At 40.8% G+C, this 19,872-nt stretch overlaps 1 protein-coding gene across 2 annotated transcripts; it reads left to right on the top strand.

Moving 5' to 3' along the window:
• Nucleotides 1–244: 244 nt before the first annotated feature.
• Nucleotides 245–16,139, top strand: il20rb (interleukin 20 receptor subunit beta). Of its 2 annotated transcripts, none has more exons than XM_004917771.4 (7): nucleotides 245–488; nucleotides 9,242–9,359; nucleotides 10,056–10,246; nucleotides 10,403–10,527; nucleotides 11,226–11,376; nucleotides 12,782–12,930; nucleotides 13,695–16,139. In XM_004917771.4, exons 1-7 carry the CDS (start codon nucleotides 398–400, stop codon nucleotides 13,833–13,835), a joined length of 966 nt encoding a protein of 321 aa, XP_004917828.1. In that variant the 5' UTR covers nucleotides 245–397; the 3' UTR covers nucleotides 13,836–16,139. The 2 variants fall into 2 exon arrangements, with proteins under 2 accessions (XP_004917828.1, XP_004917829.1); XM_004917772.4 differs by having other exon boundaries at nucleotides 249–488; nucleotides 12,785–12,930.
• The last annotated feature ends 3,733 nt before the right edge of the window (nucleotides 16,140–19,872 follow it).

Below are 19,872 nucleotides of genomic sequence, written 5' to 3'. Positions count from 1 at the left end.
CCTAGGGGCACAGACTGATGACAAGGTTTTGTTATTGAGAGCCACCAACTGTATCAGAATCAGGTGAAAGGATAGGATCAGAGATCACCCAGTATTCTCCATACACTTTGCTGAGGAATATTTAGTATGTAGGGCAGCCTGTCCTGATCACATTCCTGCCCCAGTGAGCAGTGCAACAGGGTTAGGGAGTACTTAGAGTTCCACGTGAGTTGGGCTGCACTCTGTTATTCTGTGTCACTGCTGAATAATGTATAGCCGTGTCCCTCCCCTCCCTAGAGCAGGTTGGTGCAGAACAAGATTCTCTAGTCTCACTGCTAATCCGACATGCTTGTTACTGGTAGTGTCTCACCTACAGAGCTGCCTGTGAGGGAAGCGACGACCCACAGAACCAGCGGCCATGGGAACCTGCCGGTGTAGCTGGATTATTGGAACCATGGGCCTCCTAGAGATGTCAGTGGTGATGGTTTGCACCTCTGTGACTTTAGCAGGTAACTTTGCTGCATCAGAACCCTATGCGGAAGATCTCTGGCTTGATGATAAGCATACGTTTTGGAATAGCTTGGCTCTCAGTGGTTTCTTGAGTAAGGGCTGACTGTTCAGGACTGAAGGGAGTCACAGTTCAGCAGCAACTGCTCAAGGTGCAGTAGTTCTTATCTCAGTGGTGGGGTGGTTCACCTTTAAGTTAACTTTTAGTATGTTATAGAATATCCTGATTCTAGCAACTTTACAATTGGTCTTCATTGTTTATTTGTTATAGTTTCAGAATTATTTGCCTTTCTCTTCTGCCTCTTTCCAGCTTTCAAATGGCAGCCAATGGCTACAAATTTATTATTATTGTTACTTTTTATTCCGCCCCTCTCTTATTCATATTCCAATCTCTTGTGCAATCCACTGCCTGGTTGCTAAGGTGAACAAGGTCCTAGCAACCAGATAGCTGCTGAAATTCCAAAAAAGAGCTGCTGATCAAAAAGCCAAATAATTGAAAAACAACAAAAAATAAAAAATGAAGACCAATTGCAAATTATCTCAGAATAACCATATCTATGTAATACTAAAAGTTATTTAAAAGTGAACTAACCCTTTAAGTATCTCTTTCTCTCTCTCTCTTTCTGACTCTCTCTCTCCCAGCACAATTTGTTCCATCAAAATAAGTGAACTGCTCATTACGACAGAATGACTCATTAGTGCTTGACGTGTAGCACAGAATTCCTGGCCTACAAACTGTTGTGCTGGATACAGTTTAATACCAGCCATTTGCACACAACATTTAACTAGTAAACAGGGATCATTGTTTTGTTTTACCATTACTACCACACATGTCCTGTAATCAGACATAAAGAGCTCTGTATAAACAAGCCCCTCCTTTCCTCTAGCTGTTGATCAGGTAACCCCAACCTTTTATACACGCGAACCACATTCAAATTGAAAAAGTGTTGGGGAGCAAAGCAAGCATGAAAATAGTTCTGAGGGTGCCAAATAAGAGCTATTTGGTAGCCCCTGTGTAGACTGGCAGCCTACAGGAAGCTCTGTTTGGCAGTATGCCAGGTTTTTATGCAGCCAAAACATGCTACCAAGCCAGAAATTCAAAAATGAGTATCTGCTTTGAGGCCACTGGGAGCAACATCCAAGGGGTCGGTGAGCAACATGTTGCCCTGAGCCACTGGCTGGTGGTCACTGCTATAGAGGGTCTGTCAGGTATACAGACAAGGATGAATTCATTACACCAAGGGGTTTACAAGTGCAAGACTGGTGCTGCCTTCTCCTCCTTTCACAATAGCTCTTGAGACTGACTGCCCTGCAGCACTGACATCCCTGTATTTGATTCCAGCCAGAGAATCTGTATGTTCTGAGGGGTATTGGGGTTTCCTCCCGCACTTCACAAACATACAGCTGGGTTATTAGGTTTCTATATAAGTGACCCAACTATGTGTGAATGTGTGTGACTTGTAAGTTCCACTAGGGCTGGGACTGATGTGAAAGATGAATTACTTCTGTAAAGCAAATTATGTCAGCTCAGAGCTATAATCAATAATTATCAATAATACCCGCAGTCTAACTTGGCAGAGCGGGGCCCCCCTGCAAAATCTTTTGAGAGGGCCCAGTGCAACCAGTCCCCCCCCCCCGGTCCTGATCGTGCCACTTTATATAAGGCAGGAGGGGGGCCGGGAAGGGGGAACTAAGGCCCAGCAGACCCTGTGGTTTGGGCCCCCCTGCTGCCCGGGCCCCACCACAACCATGGGGTCTACTGTATACTGTATATAGTTATGCCAATGAATAATACTAATCAGAAAACTGCAAATTCACAGCACTGTCGCTTTGATTGTTAGCTCTTAACCAGACTATAGATGTTTCTTCATTAAAAGGCAAAAGGGAATTTGCAGCATGAGCCCTATACTGAGCCAGGGGTTATACTGGTTGTAACATCAGAGCCTGAAGACAAAGCTCTGTGCGTGAGTAGGAGGAATTTATATAAACACAATAGGGCACAGAAATGAATCAAACTTTGTGGTGTAACCCTAAAGCCAGAAACCTTAAATCAACATTGTTGGCAGCAGGGAAAGAGTTAAATGATATTTGTTGCTTTGGACCATTGGACCTTGGTGTCAAAATAGAATTTGCATATGTTGTTTTGCTCTGCAATGTTCAGGCTTGGAATTTCCACTTCTATTTGTTGCTAAGCTTCATTCCCAAGCAACCAGGCTGCAGCTTGTAGGTCAGAATGAAAATTCCCTAGGAGAGGGCTTGATAAAAAGCATAACAAAATATAAAAAATAAGTTGAAAACTCACAATTAATTTTTGTTAATGACAGTTACTGTGGTCAGTGATCCAGCTGGAAACAGGCAGATTAGGAAGTTTTATAATCCAAACACCTGAAAAAATAAATAATTAAGACAAACTGAAAAGTTGTCTAGAATAGGTCCATCTGTAACATGCTAGAAATCAAAGGGCCCCCCAACCAAAAAGTTTTTATATTAAAAGTAAATGTAATTCATAGTACCTTTTCAATATACTTTCATTAAAGGGTCTTAGTGTTTTTAAATTATCTGTAATTACTTTTAAAAGCAGTGTCTTCATAAATTTATACATCAAAGATGATTTTAAAAGCTGATACAGTATTCTGACTCTTGAAATAATGTAGCAGCTTTTAAAATCATCATTGAGTTTTACCTGAAACCAGTGCCAGACTGGCCACCAGGATACCAGGAAATCTCCCGGTGGGCCCAGGTGTCAGTGGGCCCTCCTGCCCTTTACCAAATGGCCTGCTATATGGTCATTACCTATTTCTAAATGGAAATGAAGAGGAGAAATAGATGGAAGAATAGATGCTAGCATGTACAGTAAATAAAAGGGACTAGGAGAATAAAGAGGTTGGGTGAGGAAAGGAGGAAAAATAGTTTGGAGAGGGGGCCTATGGTCTAAGGTTTTCTGGTGGGCCCCTGGGGTCCCAGTCCAACACTGCCTGAAACCCTTTTATTGGCCCATTGGGATCACCTGACACCTGATCACCCTCTACAACATGGAGCTGGCCACTGCTCCTTATAAACTATAGCAAAAAAGGGAAAGTTGTGCTCAACCACTAAACGTTAAACCATTAGGCGGGGGTGCAATGAGGCTGTGACCACAAAATTTAACCTTGAAAGCAAAAAAATTGCAGGTAAAGCTCAGTCCCTGTGTAAAATGTATAATGAAGCAGTAGAATTCTTAATGAATCAGGTGAAAGTCAGTGTAGGACTGGCCAGACCGGGGATGACTTGCTAATATATAGCAATATATGGGCAAACAATGTCTGTTTTGCTTAAAGGTTAGGGAATATCTCAGTAGCTTAATGCTCAGAATGTCTTAATATCCTATACAGTATATACTGTATATTGATGGTTATTATACATTTTCTAAATAAACGCGCAAATAACATAGCAGAACATCAACATAGATTTTAATATGATTCTATATAGGAGGGGGCCATATGGCCATGGAAATTTTACAATTTGTTTTGTTGAATGCTTGACCACTCTTATTTTTCAACTTGGATGAATGAGCAGTTGTTTGATGTTCAACAATGGTACACATTGCATTTAAAGAACAAAAATGCTTATAATTGCATTGCAAAACCTGAACCTAAGGGTATGTGCCACAAACAGAGCAGCAATGCTAGGCAAATATACACACACACAGACACACACACACACACACACACACACACAGATACACAGATACACACACAGAGGAACACACATATATAACTATTCTTGATACGTTTGCTTCTCAGTGTGCAAATAATGACATACCTCTCAGAATGTGGGCACACTGTGAATCAGACACAAGGTTTGTGGTTATGAGGAAGTCAGTTCTAGATTTTAATGTTATTACTGTAAGGATCTCACGCTACTCTTAGTAAAAGGTGAACCGTGAACGCACACAAGTCATTGTCGTAGCAACATCAAAAGCACTCATTGCAAATTTATGGTTTCTATCTGACATGTATCTAAAAACTGCTGTTTATTAAAACAGATATTGCCGAGAATGGGCAAAAAGGGGGCAGCAGTCTGATTTAGGGGTGCACCAAATCATCAGTTCAGCCAAATGCAGAATCCTACAGAAACAATTAATTGAATCCCAAACTTAATTCAAACCCTAATTAACATATATAAATTTAGGACAAATTTTAAAAACGGCACAAGTTGCGAACAAAAAATTGTCATGTTATGTTTTCCAGACCTTCAAAGTCAAAGGGTCTGGATTCAGCTCTGCTGCCAAATCCAAATGCCAAATTACAGTAGTTTGTAGATTTGCAGCATTTCTAATCTTATTATCATGTTAGAGGCGCCCTTATACTTGCAGAGTGTGAACAAATGTGACAAACTATTAGATCACATAGAAGGGATGCAGGCTGTCAGGGTGAGGATCAATGTGCCGATGTGCTTCTTGACCCAACAGGCTTTTTTCAATCTGCCTTTATCAAATTCTGCCCAATTGGACAGATATCAGTCAGACATGACACCAGTGATAGAAAATAATCCATGCCATTCAAGGCCACAGGCGAGTGGTTGTGAAACTTAAAGTTGACTTCTAGTGGCTCATTTAGATTAGGGCAAAAAAACAAAAAGTTGCAAGCCGCCATACTATTTGCACTTTGCCCTGCTGGCACAAAGACTTGCACTTTTCATTGCAAACAAGGGAAAGTTGTGCTCACCACTACGTTTTAAATTATTAAGCAGGGGGGCAATTAGGGTGCAATGACAAGAAGTCCTATTTACTCCATTATTAATATGCTAAGGACATTAAGACATTTTGTGCATTTCTAGATGGAAACAGAGCTGTCTGTGTTTGACCGTACTGAATTCATGATGGGTGGTTTGGGAGAGGCAAGCACGAGTCCCTTATTTCGTACCCTACCTACTCTCCGACTTGTATTAGAAGTCATAAAAGACTTTTGAGAAAGTTCAAGGCCCCAGGGTTATGCAATAAAAGGCACTATGTTTACCATGGAGCACTAACCAATAGCAGCCAGTGCATTTACTGCATCTTATTGGTTGCTATGGGTTACTGCTAATGGGCAAACTTAGTGCCATTTATTACATATAGGAGTAAATGCTTTTATACTGGTCAAGGAACTCAAAGTTGGCTTACATATAGTGGGAAAGGGGACAAAGTGTAAATAATAGGCACAAAGACCTCTTCTTTCCAGGTGAAAACAGTGGGGGAGGGTAGTAGGTGCCCCCCATCTCAGCCCCTAGCACCCTTTTCACTTGCATGCCATTCAGACAGGTATGCACATAAAGGAGCACCTGTGTGCAAAGAAACCTTGTCCATTTATCTGGTTCTAGGTGCTGCAGCAATGCCCCAAATGCATGTACTGGGTAAATGAATACTAAGAGGTGCAGTTAGTGCAATAGCACGTGTGTCTGTGGCATTAGTAAATTACTCCCTCTCCACTGTATTCATATTTTACAATGATGGTACATTATTTTTACATTATGAAACACAGCAGCATTGCATCCCTAATTATCAATTACAATAACTGATAACATCACAAAGCTTTCATATTATACAGATTAATTAAAGCTTTTGTGGAGTCTCGGAGTGGGAAAGGCAGGAAGAGAGGTGGGTGGGTCAGAGCTGGGCCAAGCAGCATTGTTACCCAAAGCAAAGGCATTACTTGACATACACACCCCACGCCTGCTTGCTTGCACGTTTGCCTGCTACCTTACTGTACCTCTGCTGTGCCAGGTCATTGGATTTGCACAATTAATTGTATTGTGTTCATTAATATGGTTGGTTGTTTCTCTGCAAGAAATTGGCTCATTTTAGGCAAGTTGCTAAACTGTTCTCACTTGGAGGCAATGCCAACCAGGACAATGAAGCGTTATGCACCAAGAAATGACACCGAATGCCACAACTCTGTAAAAAATATTTAAGCAAATAATGTAGATGCTTTTTAGAGACCTGTAGATTGAAACAACTTTTATAATAATGCAATAGTGTATTTATAATAGTTTATTTTTCCCAATGAATTGTAGCATGCATGATCAGAGCTCAGGCCCGGACTGGCAATCTGTGGATTCTGGCAAATGCCAGTGGGACTGCTGTAAGATGCCATAGACAGTCACTATTTAGTGGGCTGGTGGGGGCTGTTTGGGCCTCTGTGTATTTGAAGTGCAGTGTCCCTGAATTTTAACCTGACTGGCAACTTTCTGCCATTATACAGCTGCTGAATTATACTTAATAGGGGAGATTACCTTTTACATGGGATTTTTCCATGCAGGCTATATAAAATGTATGGAGACAGTGATACCAACCTCTTGTGGGTGATTTATAGGAACATCCTGGTCTGCTATTCCCCAGCCCCATGCCAATGGCTGACAGGTTGGCGGAGAGTTACTGTAGGTTTGCATGTGGAAGTTATCAGTAGGCATTATCAGACCTCCTATACCCAGGGATAGCAGACAAAATCCTCAGTGCTACCAGGCCTCAGCCACTGTTGGTTTCTTGTGGGATTATTATAATAGAAGGTCTTTGCACCTAATAAGGATAGATGTAAGACAAGTGGCAAGATGAAACCTAAGAAGTAAAGAACAGATTTGTGTGCAGCCAGTTATTGGGGTTTAGGTCTCACAATATTACCTTAGAAAAATGTGTAACCTCAGTTGACTACTGTGTTCATCTGGGGTAAGTGCCCCAATTGTACTCCCACTTTAATACTGTCAGTACTACCCTAAGGTTAATTGCACTGTTTCATAAATATGCCCTTAAAGCCATTGCAGACATCAGTATCAGCCCCTGAGTGCAAATACTGAGCAGTGCTGCCTTTATTGAGCTGAGCTCCCTTTGTTGCCTTTGGGCAGGTAATGAATAAATATGGGGGGGGGGGGGGGGCAGGAATGTAAGTGGGTAATTAGCAGTTAAACTAATGATAAACATATCTGTAACTGGATTGCACCTGTGAAACTCATGAAGATCCTTACTGGGAATTTTAACATGTAGAGCCGGTTTGTCACATGTGGTGAAAATATGTACAAAAAAAATCTATTCAAATGGAATTTAGAAAATATTTCCTGTTTTTGTGTCATTTCAGTTCATATGAATTGCGTTGTGAGTTTGGAAGGGACAGGGATGGGGGTTACACATGGACTCTCTTTAACCATAAACACCTGCACCTGTGGGGTTTGGCCCAGAGCTCTCTGTACCCTCCAATGCATCACTGAATGCAATTTTCCCTTCATCCAGGGCTACTTTTTTATGGGGGTGGGGCCCAGGGCAGAGGACGTTTATTTACATAAAGTGCGACGCTATAGAAGTAATATTTCACTGTTGTGAGAACAGAACTCCCACTGAACCCCTTTAAACAGCCAGCGGGGCACATTTATCAAAGGGCGAAAATATAGTTTGCCTAATTTTACCACTGCTTGCCAGAGGGATGTTCCTCAGTTCTCTTGTTATTCTATTTGGGTGAAAATACAAACATTTTTTTTACCCCTTGATAAATATAACTAAGTATATTATACAAATGAATACAGAGCTTAGAACTGTGGTTGGCTCTATTTTTTCACTTTGATAAATATGCTTTAAATTGTGCAAAACTGTACCTCCTGCCTGCAGCAGTTTCTACCGCCAGGCTAGGAGCGACTACTTGATGATGTTTGCTTTATTTGCAATAAATATGCCCCAATATACCCCTCCAGTAGCTCGGCCAATAACTAAACAGCTTAGAGTAGCCACTTAATAAACAATCATAGTAATAACTAATGTGCTGACAGGAGCTTCAAACTGGGGCAATGTAAGGGGAAATATTAGTTACTATTAATGTATTTTGATTTATTAATCCGTTTTAATTTAGCTAGGCCATTAACACTTTCAGTGCTGTACAACATAGAATCTTTGGCGCCCATAAGAGCCCCATTACTAGTGCTGTAGATACTGTAAATATTAATCAGACCATTTCCGTGCCCCCCTAACTGCTTATGGGAGTTGTAGTATAATTGTAAATAGGCTTCTCAGTTTCACCATCACTGATCTAAATCTTTGAATGAATCATTAAATTGGCATAGTGTACAATTCTGCCTCACTTTCCATATAACAGATTGAAACTTGCAGGGGCAGAAAGTCTCCCCAGTTATAGAGTTGCAAGAGGGGTATCTTTCCCTTACAGAAATGAGGAATTCAAGGAATGTGGATGAGAATGAATGCTGATGTATTGTTCACTGAAGTGCGTGTTCACAGCACACAATGTTCATAAAGCTCATTATACATACAGGTTTAGTAAGTTTATATGTATATAGGAACAGCTTGTATTGCTTGAGGGCCATGTCTAAACCTACTTTGATATTATTGTATAGGGGCGGAAGACGCCCTCGGCTCTGGTATCTTCCTTATTTACACCTTTAAATCCACCCCCCAGACAGGATTTCCACTGCACTTTACCCTCTGCCAGTGAATCCCCAGTTTCCCCAGTCACCCCCTTCATTAACCAATGACCAGTTGCCCCGCCCACTACTTTCATCAACCAAACCCACTCTAGAATATTCCAACCGCAACCCACCTTTATCCCCACTTCTGTTTATTTTCTTATCCTTCCTTGTTTCATCTTGTCACACTTTATCTTATTAAAGATAAAAAATACATTTGTAGCTTTTCTTTCAGAAATCAGATATATGAAAGTGATTAGATGCTCATGCAAATCCCAATGAATCTCCACATTTACCATCCTTGTATCTATATCTTATGTATTTTCTCTTTTCCTAGCCAAGCTTCCCACTCCAAGTAACATTTACATGAAATCCTCCAACATGAAGCACTGCCTGTATTGGGATCCCATCTTAAATGCCGAAGGAACTGTGAAATATTCAGTTCAAGTTCAAGGGTAAGAAACTTCCATTTGATTTTTTGCCCAAATCTTTATTTTGTATGGTGGTTATTTGCTGGGGTCTGGGAAAAGTACTTGAGGGGGCAGTGTCAATTGTATAGGCTCCTCCCAACAACACCAAGCTCCTCCCCCTCTATAATACAACATACCATAAATAACATATATTAACACCAGTTAAGTGTAAGGCCACTGTAAACAGTTACATTTATATCATATTTAAAAAATTATAATTATATTAATTATCATTAAATATAATTATTATAACCTCCGATAGCCGCTTAAGGCTGTTGTCACTCCTAGACGTGGCTTTTCTCCATAACACCCCCTTCAGTTCCTCCATCAAACCCTCATGTCTCCATCCCCCTTTACAGGCAAGCTAACAAACTAGGTTCTCCTCTGGTTCCCTTTTTCCCAACACTGACCTGGCCCTGTCATTCCCCAGTTCCTGGCTCCCTCCCCATGGGCATTCTGCCTGTACATTGACTCCCCTCCCTATCACAATGCCCAGGCCCCATGCAAGCACATTTAGCTTTGAGATTTAAACATCTGGCATCCCTGCCCAGACACTCACACTAAGTACTGAAGCTGCCTCTTCTAGATGCCACGTGATGCTGTGCCACTGACACTCTGCCAAATAATAAATCCAATAATCTTGGTTAGTAGCACTCTAACTGCGTCTCCTTGTGTTATCAGGGAGTATGAGCGCCATTATAAAAGCCAGCACTGGACTAATGTAGATAGCTGCCAGTCCATCACTGCTCACTGGTGCAACGTGACTGAGGAAATCGCCTCTACTGTACAGTATGAACTGCGGGTGCGAGCAGAGCTGGGAAGCCAAAATTCCGACTGGGCAAAGCTAGAGACACCCTTCAATAGGAATACAAGTAAGCAACAACCTGCTGCTAGTTCTGCTACTCTTCATGGTCTGTATTATTTTCACTGCAAAAGCTGGAAATAGATGGATGTGAATGATTAATGTTATCTATAAATATACACAATATAAATGACAAACACTTTTTATAGTAGCTTATATTTTACAGGTGTCCTTACTCCTCCAGCAATTAAATTCCACTCCACAGGGCCACTACTGACACTGGAAACCGAATACTTTGGGCCACAGTTTATTTTTTTTGTCTTTTATTGGAAGAAAGGACATAAGGACAAGGTGAGTGTTTGAATGTATGAAGATGAGAGATGGGCACCAGTTAAAGGGAGCCCTGGCTCAACCATACTGTGTTCATAGGGAATATGTTTGCTGAGACTGCCGGAACTGATAAAAGGAGAAAGCATAGGTTTTCTGTTGCGACAACTACAGGAAAGCATTTTCCTAGCTTTGTGTGTGTTGTGAGTTGTAGACCTCTAGTGAGCAGGTAGAGAGGAGCTGTTGGTTAGAAAAGGCTTATCTTTATATTATAAATGTGCATTCCCATTTAGCTACCAAGCAACGGGATTGTGCAGATATTACTTTACTTTGCAAGAAAAATGCAAAGTGATTACAGGTGTGGGATCCCTTATCCGGAAACCCGTTATCCAGAAAGCTCCGAATTACGGAAAGCCCCCATAGTCTCCCATAGACTCCATTTTAATCAAATAATTCTGAATTTTAAAACCGATTTCCTTTTTCTCTGTAATAATAAAACAGTACCTTGTAATTGATCCCAACTAAGATATAATTAATCCTTATTGGAGGCAAAACAAGCCTATAGGATTTAATTAATGTTTTATTATTTTTTTAGTAGGTATGGAGACCCCTTATCTAGAATACCCTTGGTCCCGAGCATTCCGGATAACGGGTCCTATACCTGTACATTTCCCCAAATAGCCCTGTGCTCCGCACTGACCCCCATGATCATTTGTCCATAGGTGGTCAGTAAGAAGATGTACAGAGGGGCTACAATCTTCCACCTGGAAAAAGCAGAAGGAGGGCATGAATACTGTGCCCAGGTGATTGCATATGCCGTGCCCATCAAGAGAAACAGTAGTAGGAGTGATGTCGTGTGTGCAGCAGCAAAGGGTAAGAGCAATCCCCATTATGTGTTTATTTGTAGATGTTTATCTGGAGTTATCGTAAAGATCAACCTATCCCTGATATTTACCTTTTCTAGAGGTACATTCTAAGCTGTAATAGGAGTTAGAGGGACAGAGTTAAACTATGGGTGAAGACACACGGAGCTACTTAGTAGCAGCTACTTCTCACAGCTAGTAAACACCATAAAATCCCCTGCCATAGACAATACTGAGAACTGCCTCTGCTAAAATACATGTAGAGACAGTTATCAGTAAATGATCAGCATTGTCTATTTTAGTAGCTGTGACAAGTAGCTGCTACTAGTAGCTCTGTGAGTCTTCACCCCTAACTCTTTTTTTGGAATAAAGGAGACCCCTTTTTATCTGTAAATAAATGAGCGGTGTCTAAACATGTTTATTGTATGCATTACATTATTTAGCTTGTTAGGGTGAAGACACCCAGAGCTACTAGTAGCAGCTCATCTTGTCGTGGATACTAAAATAGACAATGCTGATCATTTACTGATAATTGCACAAAGAGGCAGTTATGATTGTCATAGAGGAAATAGTGAAGGTTCCCACTTTTAGCATTGGGGAAGGGACTTTGCTTTAAAAGGTCAGTTATTTTTATCTTTATGTAGCACCTCTAGTTATACTGTTTCAGGCATCAAGGGCTCCTTCCCAATGGAACATTCAGCCAATGTTAGGTACAGGTATGAGACCAGTTATCCTGAATGCCGGTGACCTGGGGTTTTCCAGATAAAAGGTCTTTCTGTTATTTGAATCTCTTCATATATTAAGTCTTATAAAAAATCATTTAAACATTAAATAATCCCAATATGGTTGTTTTGCCACCAAAACATTGGGATCTAGTACAAATCACTGTTTAAAAATTAGAATCATTTGGTTAAAATGGACTCTATGGGAGGTGGCCTTTTTGTAATTTGAAGCTTTCGGGTTTCCAGATAACAGATCCCACACCTGTACTCTAAGTGACTTGCCCAAGACCACAAGTACTGGGGATCTCATTTAGGGAATTATCCTGCTCTCCCTTATTAAGCAAAAAATATGGGATGAGAAATTCCTGTTGTGAGTTTGGGAGCCTGCAGCCTGACAGCAGAAGGTCACTTCATTTATTGCTGAGGGAATGCTGAGGTGCCAGTGTCAATTACTGGCTTTTATTCTCTCCTGGCAAAATAAAAATTGCTTGCCAGGAGAGAATAAAGGAACATTAAGGGGGTTTGGTACATAAATGCATAGTGATGCTGAGAATACACCCCTAAAGGGACAGAGTAGGGAAGCCCACAGTCACATGATGTGAAATAAAGTCATTCATTCCAATCTGAATATGAAGAAGACAAAACAAAATGTGTTTTTCTTAAGGCCCCTCATATGTGTGACTTCTGTCTCAGCAGGATCAGAACTGTCCACTTTAACTGTTGGCTTCATATCCCTCTTTGGTGTCATCGTTGGGCTGGTGATTCTGCTTGCTTTACTGAGGAACGTGGCCCTCATCATGCGGTATTCATGCTTCCCACACGGAAAGATCCCTAAAACACTGGTAATCACATTATCTGGCCTTGCAGTTCACATTGATAGGAATTCTTTTCTGCTGCTGAATAAAATACTCAGCCTTGCACAGCTCCAATGGTTTTGTGCAAAAAAGATATGAAACTTTAAAATATGGAATGCATAATGGCATAATGAATTTTCTTTAGCCAACTGATCTCTAGAACAGGGATCCCCAACCTTTATTACCCATCAGCCACATTCAAAAATAAAAAAAGTTGGAGAGCAACACAAGCATGCAAAAAGTTCCTGGGGGTGTCCAATATGGGCTGTTATTGGTTATTGGTAGCCCCTATGTGGACTGGCAGCATATAAGAGGCCCCATGTACCCCTGGTTTTTTATGCATCCAAAACTTGCCCCAAGCAAGAATTTAAAAATGAGCACTTGTTTGAGGCCACTGGGAGCAACATCCAAGGGTTGGGGAGCAACATGTTGCTCTATAATATAAAGGAATTACCTTCCTTATAACCTACCCTGTGCCCTATATTGTTTTATGATCCCTTTGCAAGAATCTACCAGTTAGTAGATTCCAAGTACTAGGAAACACTCAGCAGGGACACACTGCAATATTGTGGCCCTGTTTTGTAAGTGTTTATTTTGTTATTAACCAGGGCAATAAACAATAAGCACAGTAAAAGCACATACTGCTTATATTATATATTATCTTCTAAGGATCTCTATGATACCTTCTGGGAGGGAACCAGCCGGTTAGAATAGCATTACTGTAGCTTACTCCTTCCCTTTCTCTATCACAGATGGAGCCCTTCTCCTCCCAGAAGATGACTCGGCCTCACTTCTTAGAGGACTGTGAGAAGATCACCAGCAGTGAACCCAGCAATAAAATCCCATATACAATTATAAGGCAGGACTGCAGTACCAAAATACAAATACTGTGACCTGGCTCAGCCATGGAGACGTGACAAGGCCCAGTTCTTATCCTGTGTATCACAGACACTTCACTTCAGCGCTGCCTGAATTACAGGATTCACACAATGTTCATCTACTTCTGTTACTTCAGTGTAATCCTGAGGCACCTTGTGTTGTATTCAAGATTTAAATATGAAGGATTTCCCATATTCAGGCCGGACTGAATATACCTGAGACTTGGGTGAAATAAACATTGTTTATGTTCTCTATTGTTTACAAGACCCCAGATATGGATAAGTTACCCAGTCTACTAAGCTGGTCTTATCTACTTAGAACAACATAGCGAAGGCTCCTCAATGAGACCACTGCTACAGTCACTGCTTTTGGGGGGCAGCTGTTACCTTCAGGGGGAGGATAAAGACCTATGGGGATAAACTCCTGGCCGACTGCATACTGAATGGTTCTTACAGTATGAACCACTGTGAGCCAATGGGGTGCAATCACTTATCTAGACATAGTGTGAAAAGGGCAACATTGTGAAAACAAATGGATTATTCTCTTGATGCAACAGCACTTGTGCTTCATCACTAAGTAGGCGCAGTTGCAGCAAATATTTTTTATTGGTGGTGTTGGGTATGCAAGTGATATGTGCCACAATTGTTTCCCTGCAAGAGAGCTGCACCTATTGCCTATTGGACCTGGTCAGGAAGTGGCGGTAGCTCCTGGGTTCCCCTGTGCCGAATGGAAGGACGGAGCGGTGCCAAGTGCAACTGTACAGAAGTACAAAAAGCATATTTTGCTGAAAGTGGTTTTAGGCACAAATGGCTGTGGGTAATGGCGCAAGTTGCCCACTGTCCCTGCTGTGCTTGTGGATGTAAATGAGCCCTAACGGCTTGTGTGATTATTTCCAAGTGGTTGGATTCTTTCTTGTGACTTCTGACCTCAGCATGCCAGGTTCAGTGAATTTATCATACCTGATATAACCAGGCAATACTTGGTGTGGTTCCTGGGATTGTTATACACATGATGGCTACTGTAATTACACACTCGCAGAACTGCTTTTAAATTGTTCGAGGGCTCCTGAGCTCTCCAAAATAAAAGTGATTCTTAATACAAATCATTTATGCTCCAGATGTACAAATCTCAGGATCCCCCATGATGCCTAAGGGAAGCTATCCTGCACTTTAGTAACGGCTTTGGTTTACTTGCAGTCTATGAGCTCCACTGGTTTATTAGATAATGCATATTATGCATTGGGTCTAAAAGTTCTATGATGACAAATTCATCATTTTATGGCAAACTCAAAAATATTCAAAGTTAACCCTTAACATGCCCGATGCTTTTTAGCAGATATTCTACTAGACTTAGATCTGCCATAAGTGGGGTGGGGGTAACATTTATAGCCCAGTAACCTATGTAGCTGCACTGACAATTTTGCACATTCCCCCTTGTATTAATGCATATTTGGTGTTACTGGCCCTCTGTAATACTTCATAACAATGGTGGGGAGAATGGACCTGATGACTTTTATGACTTTTAGCTGTAGGTGTTTGGGTGATCCTTCTCTTTGGTCTAAAAAAGAAGGACTAACACCCCTGAGAATTTGGAATAGGCTGAACCTGTTTATTGAGCAGAGGTATGTAAATCTGTCCCTTTAAATCCCTACATCTAAATACTTGTGAGATCCTGCAAATATATGAAGGTTTTTGTTTGTGCCACATGTCCCTGTGAAAAAGAACACATGAAAGACTGTTGCTGTTTCCTCAAACTATCATAAGTCTGATTTGTCTGTTTAATTGCACTAGTGACTGAGCCACACTTACACTGCTGCTTTATATACACAGTAATTAGGTCTGACCCTTATTGGAGGCTCCATACACTGCTCAGAAAGTGTCACTTTTTTAATGTTGCCTGTACTTATCAATAATGGCCATAAGAGGGCAGTAGAGGATTGAATTCTGTATGTACAACAACTTATTCTGCTCGGTAACGGTTGGGAGAAAAGTTGTGAGTGACTGCAGACGGCTGTGTCTAAGGACGTGCAATATATATATTTGTTTCTGTATATGATATATATCATCAAATATAAAGTTCACCATAAAGTCACCAGTCAGCACAACAAGGTAAAAATCAACTTCCAAATGATCATGTTAAATAGATAAATGGAAGTTGGGCGTCACTTATATTCAGAGTTCTCAATGTATGTATGTATGTATATCTTTATTTATAAAGTGCTACTTATGTACGCAGCGCTGTATAGTAGAATACAGCATGTAATAAAGTATTTGAGACTATACTTAAGTATGGGAAATAAACCCCCAGATATACAGCCATTGATGCTTTGTGTACAATATTTGCTGATCGTCAGGGGCTTTGATGAGGATTCCCTCGGGTTTTGTAACTCACAAGGACACTTTTAGTATCAGAATTCAACCAAAGGTTTGTTTCTGTAAGACCTGACACTTCTGGGCTAAAACATATTGCATATCAGGGGTGCCAACTTTGCAGAAGAAATACCTTTGGCAGCGATGTCTATCCCAAATCTCTTGTGTGGTGGGATAGAGGATGATATACTGTAATATAATCTGTATATTACAGAAGAGTATACAAGGCTAAAACCATCTTCAAGCAATCACAAGGTGAAAAAGTGTATCTGCTGGGACCTCTTAGCGCCATCAGTCTGTAGACTGGCGCAGATGGGGCTCATAAGCAGTGATAAGGAAATCTGTCTTTCAGTTCCCAGAAAAATTGGCAAATCTTTGAAAAGATTTGCAAAGCAGTGCAAAATTAGTGAAATGGTGAAAATGGTGTGTCAGAAAATAATTGTCGGCGTTCACAAACTTTTCACTGTTTCTCTAATCTTTTCAAAGACTTTGTTTTGACGCATGTCATTTTTAAAAAAAAATTAATATATATTTACATAAATTTAGTCTTGGCAACAATAATGGTTGCTTAAAGTTATATATTCCTGTTGGCCTATAATGAATAACTAGCCCACAGAGACAATATTATATTGTTTTCTCTACTTCCTTGTTCCTTGGATGAACTGAGGATGCAAAGTGCCATATGTTTTGCCCACAATGTACTTTGCCATCAGTCGCTCTGAGGCACAACTCTCCCAGAATGAATGACAAGTAGTTGTGCCTCTCTGTGTATGTGGCCCTGCCTGAACCTTCCAGGCCCATATAGTGGAGATGCAGAACATGGACCTACGTCTTCCCACTCTGTATGCTACTTCTGTGCGACTTTGGTTCCAAGACAGGGAAACTTTGGGAGCAGAGGACTGTACTTCCCCAGTCTGACCCACACCCAACCCAAACCCACAATGGTCCCCCAAATTTTCAACAAGGGTAAACCCCCGCATCACTAGTCAAAAGCTACCTTGGCATCAGCCCACTGATAGAGAACAAGAATAAAACAAGTGATCATTATAGTGGGTTTAGGTTTTTATCACAATATGCAGTTATAGGTATGGGATCCCTTATCCAGAAACCTGTAATCCAGAAAGCTCCAAATTACAGAAAGCCCATCTCCCATAGACTACATATTAGTCAAATAATTTAGAATTTTAAAACTGATTTCCTTTTTCTCTGTAATAATAAAACAGTACCTTGTAAATGATCCCAACTAATATATAAATAATCCTTATTGGATGCAAAACCATCCTATTGGGTTTAATTAATGTTTTATTGATTTTTTTTTAGTAAACTTAAGGTATGGAGATCCAAATTACGGAAAGACCCCTTATCCAGAATGCCCTTGGTCCTGAGCATTCTGGATAACAGGTCCTATACCTGTATAAAATAAGAAAATCTACCTAAATCATAACAGTAGTTTTAAATTGTATTAGATAACTGCTTACCTCTTCTCTTCGCAAATAAACCAGTACCCACCAAAAATAAAACAACAGTAGAAGAGAAAGAGAAAGGAAGATGGAGTTTAGATCATGTCCTTCAGAGCCCCCAAAACACAGACTACAGTAACACAATCACAAATCTGTAAACCCACTAACTGGGCTTAATGGTGTTATTGAGTGAGATGGATACACAGACATGGGATTCAGACAACTGCTTCTATATGGGGGCACGATTCTTAGTCAGTTTAACATTATGAGTGAAGTAAACGGGGGTGCAAGGTGGCACTACCAACAGGAGAATCCATCTACCTTTCTTTATATGAGCACAAAACACTCGGAAGCCAAGTACCGTTCACAAACAATAATAAATGTTAGCCCTACATGGTGCTAATGTATAACCTAGCACTTTGATGTTATAAATGTTACTTGTCTGCATCATTTCTTTGGCAGTTATAACTTACAATTATATTTCTCCATTCAAGATTGATGGGAGTAACATTAATATCCTTTCAAGTGAAAGGAGTGAAAAGTTGGGATTTCAGCTAAATATGGAGGAAACCAAGGTAAAAAGTGGTAAAATTATCCAACCAGACAAGTAGTAGACAACCCTTGCCCTCTTGAATACCAAAAATGGCCATACACTGCGCAGGCCTGTATGTGCTTGTTATTGTCCCCCAGACTGTAGAGGCGCAAACTCATCCAACTGACTAGGAACCGGCATGGAGCATTGACATCACATTCAGTCTTGTGGAAGTGGTTTGGATCTCTGCATTCTCTTGAATCCAGTTTACAACAGGAAGGAAGTACAAAGGTACCTGCTATAGAGTAGATGAAAAGCCTTGGTGTTGGCAAGGAAAGCAAACACACACCATCCATCACGCTAGGCATCTCAACTCTACCAATAATACCAATAACTAACCAACCTACACCTTCCAATGGAGAAATTCATCAGACACCAGTTTCATTTGTAGCAAGTTTTAGGGCTGTGGGAGGAAACACAGATGGTACATACAAAGCTTCTTAGTGAACATTCTACTCCACTTAAACTCCACTTTTAACTCTTGACTTTTGTGAATTGCCTCTTAACTCCATCTTGTAAAACATAACTGTGAAGCACAAGTGAAGTTTGCCTGTTGGCATTTACAGTACAATAACAGCTACAGGATGGACAGCACTGGTGCATCCACAGAATATATCCAGCAATATCATTTGTCCTTTGTACCTGTGTTTGCATCTTTACCCCAAGCTGGCCCTCTGAATGCAATTTTTCTCCGCCCTAAAACTTTTTCCTGCAGGCACCAAAAGGGTTAAAACTGAAAGTTATCATGTGTATAAAAATGATCTCATGTCTTTGAAAGTAAAAGGGTTAATGACTGTGCCAATTGCTGCCCTTCCTTGGGCATTCTATGAGGCTTGCAGGGATATGATGGACTAGGGTTAGCGCTGGTGCCTTTGGAAGGGTTAAACAGGGCTAAATCCACGGAAGAGAGCTGATTATACTAAAAATAGCTGCACAAATATATAAAATATATATCTATCTAGCCGGACTGCCCCTTCAGATTCAGCAAGTTCCCATCCAGTGCCTTATCAGGTTGTAAAAAGCTTGATCAGACCCGGTAAGGAAGCAAAATTGGAGTTGGGTCCACAGCACAGAGACGGCAATTTGGTCCCTTTTGTGGCTGATAATTACCCAGCACTCAACAAACCCTCACTTCTCTGCTCTGGCTTTTCAACCGGGTGCAATTTGCTGCTTTTTTATCTCTTGTGGCAGCAGCAGAATCCGCTCTCTCTCTCTCCCCTCTGACTCTATACAATTACCTCCTTCGATTAATAAGGAGAATGTCCGCCTGACAGAGAGGGGCCATTCTGCAGAGGACAATGTCCTCTTTACACAGAGCGGGTGGCTATTTTGGAAACACATTAGATGCTGCTTCAGCCTTTTATACTGAGGGGGATTTATGAAATGCTCTCTGCCATTTCAAAATCCAATTTATTATTTGTATTTAGTCCATTCCTCCCCCATCTAAACTTTCTGACCCTATTATTTTTTTTGACTGGTAATTCTACACATCCCAATGATGAAGTGGGTTAACCTGTTGTGTTTGGCCCATTAGCCCTATGATATGATTGCTATTGGTTTTGTGCTGGGATTTGCCATAGTTCCAATGGGCAGAAATCACCAATCGATGAGGTATTTATTTAGGGCCCTG

This window comes from Xenopus tropicalis, chromosome 5 (genome assembly GCF_000004195.4).
Source record: "Xenopus tropicalis strain Nigerian chromosome 5, UCB_Xtro_10.0, whole genome shotgun sequence".
Taxonomy (NCBI): domain Eukaryota; kingdom Metazoa; phylum Chordata; class Amphibia; order Anura; family Pipidae; genus Xenopus; species Xenopus tropicalis.
This window is presented reverse-complemented; position numbering and strand designations above follow the sequence as displayed.

What these genes read in the sequence shown, in the direction of transcription:
- il20rb (XM_004917771.4), top strand. Translation starts at nt 398, where the DNA reads ATGGGAACCTGCCGGTGTAGCTGGATTATTGGAACCATGGGCCTCCTA. An exon ending in AGAAAGGACATAAGGACAAG is followed by an intron (nt 10,528 to 11,225) that starts GTGAGTGTTTGA and finishes ATTTGTCCATAG; the next exon opens with GTGGTCAGTAAGAAGATGTA. An exon ending in CGTGTGTGCAGCAGCAAAGG is followed by an intron (nt 11,377 to 12,781) that starts GTAAGAGCAATC and finishes CTTCTGTCTCAG; the next exon opens with CAGGATCAGAACTGTCCACT.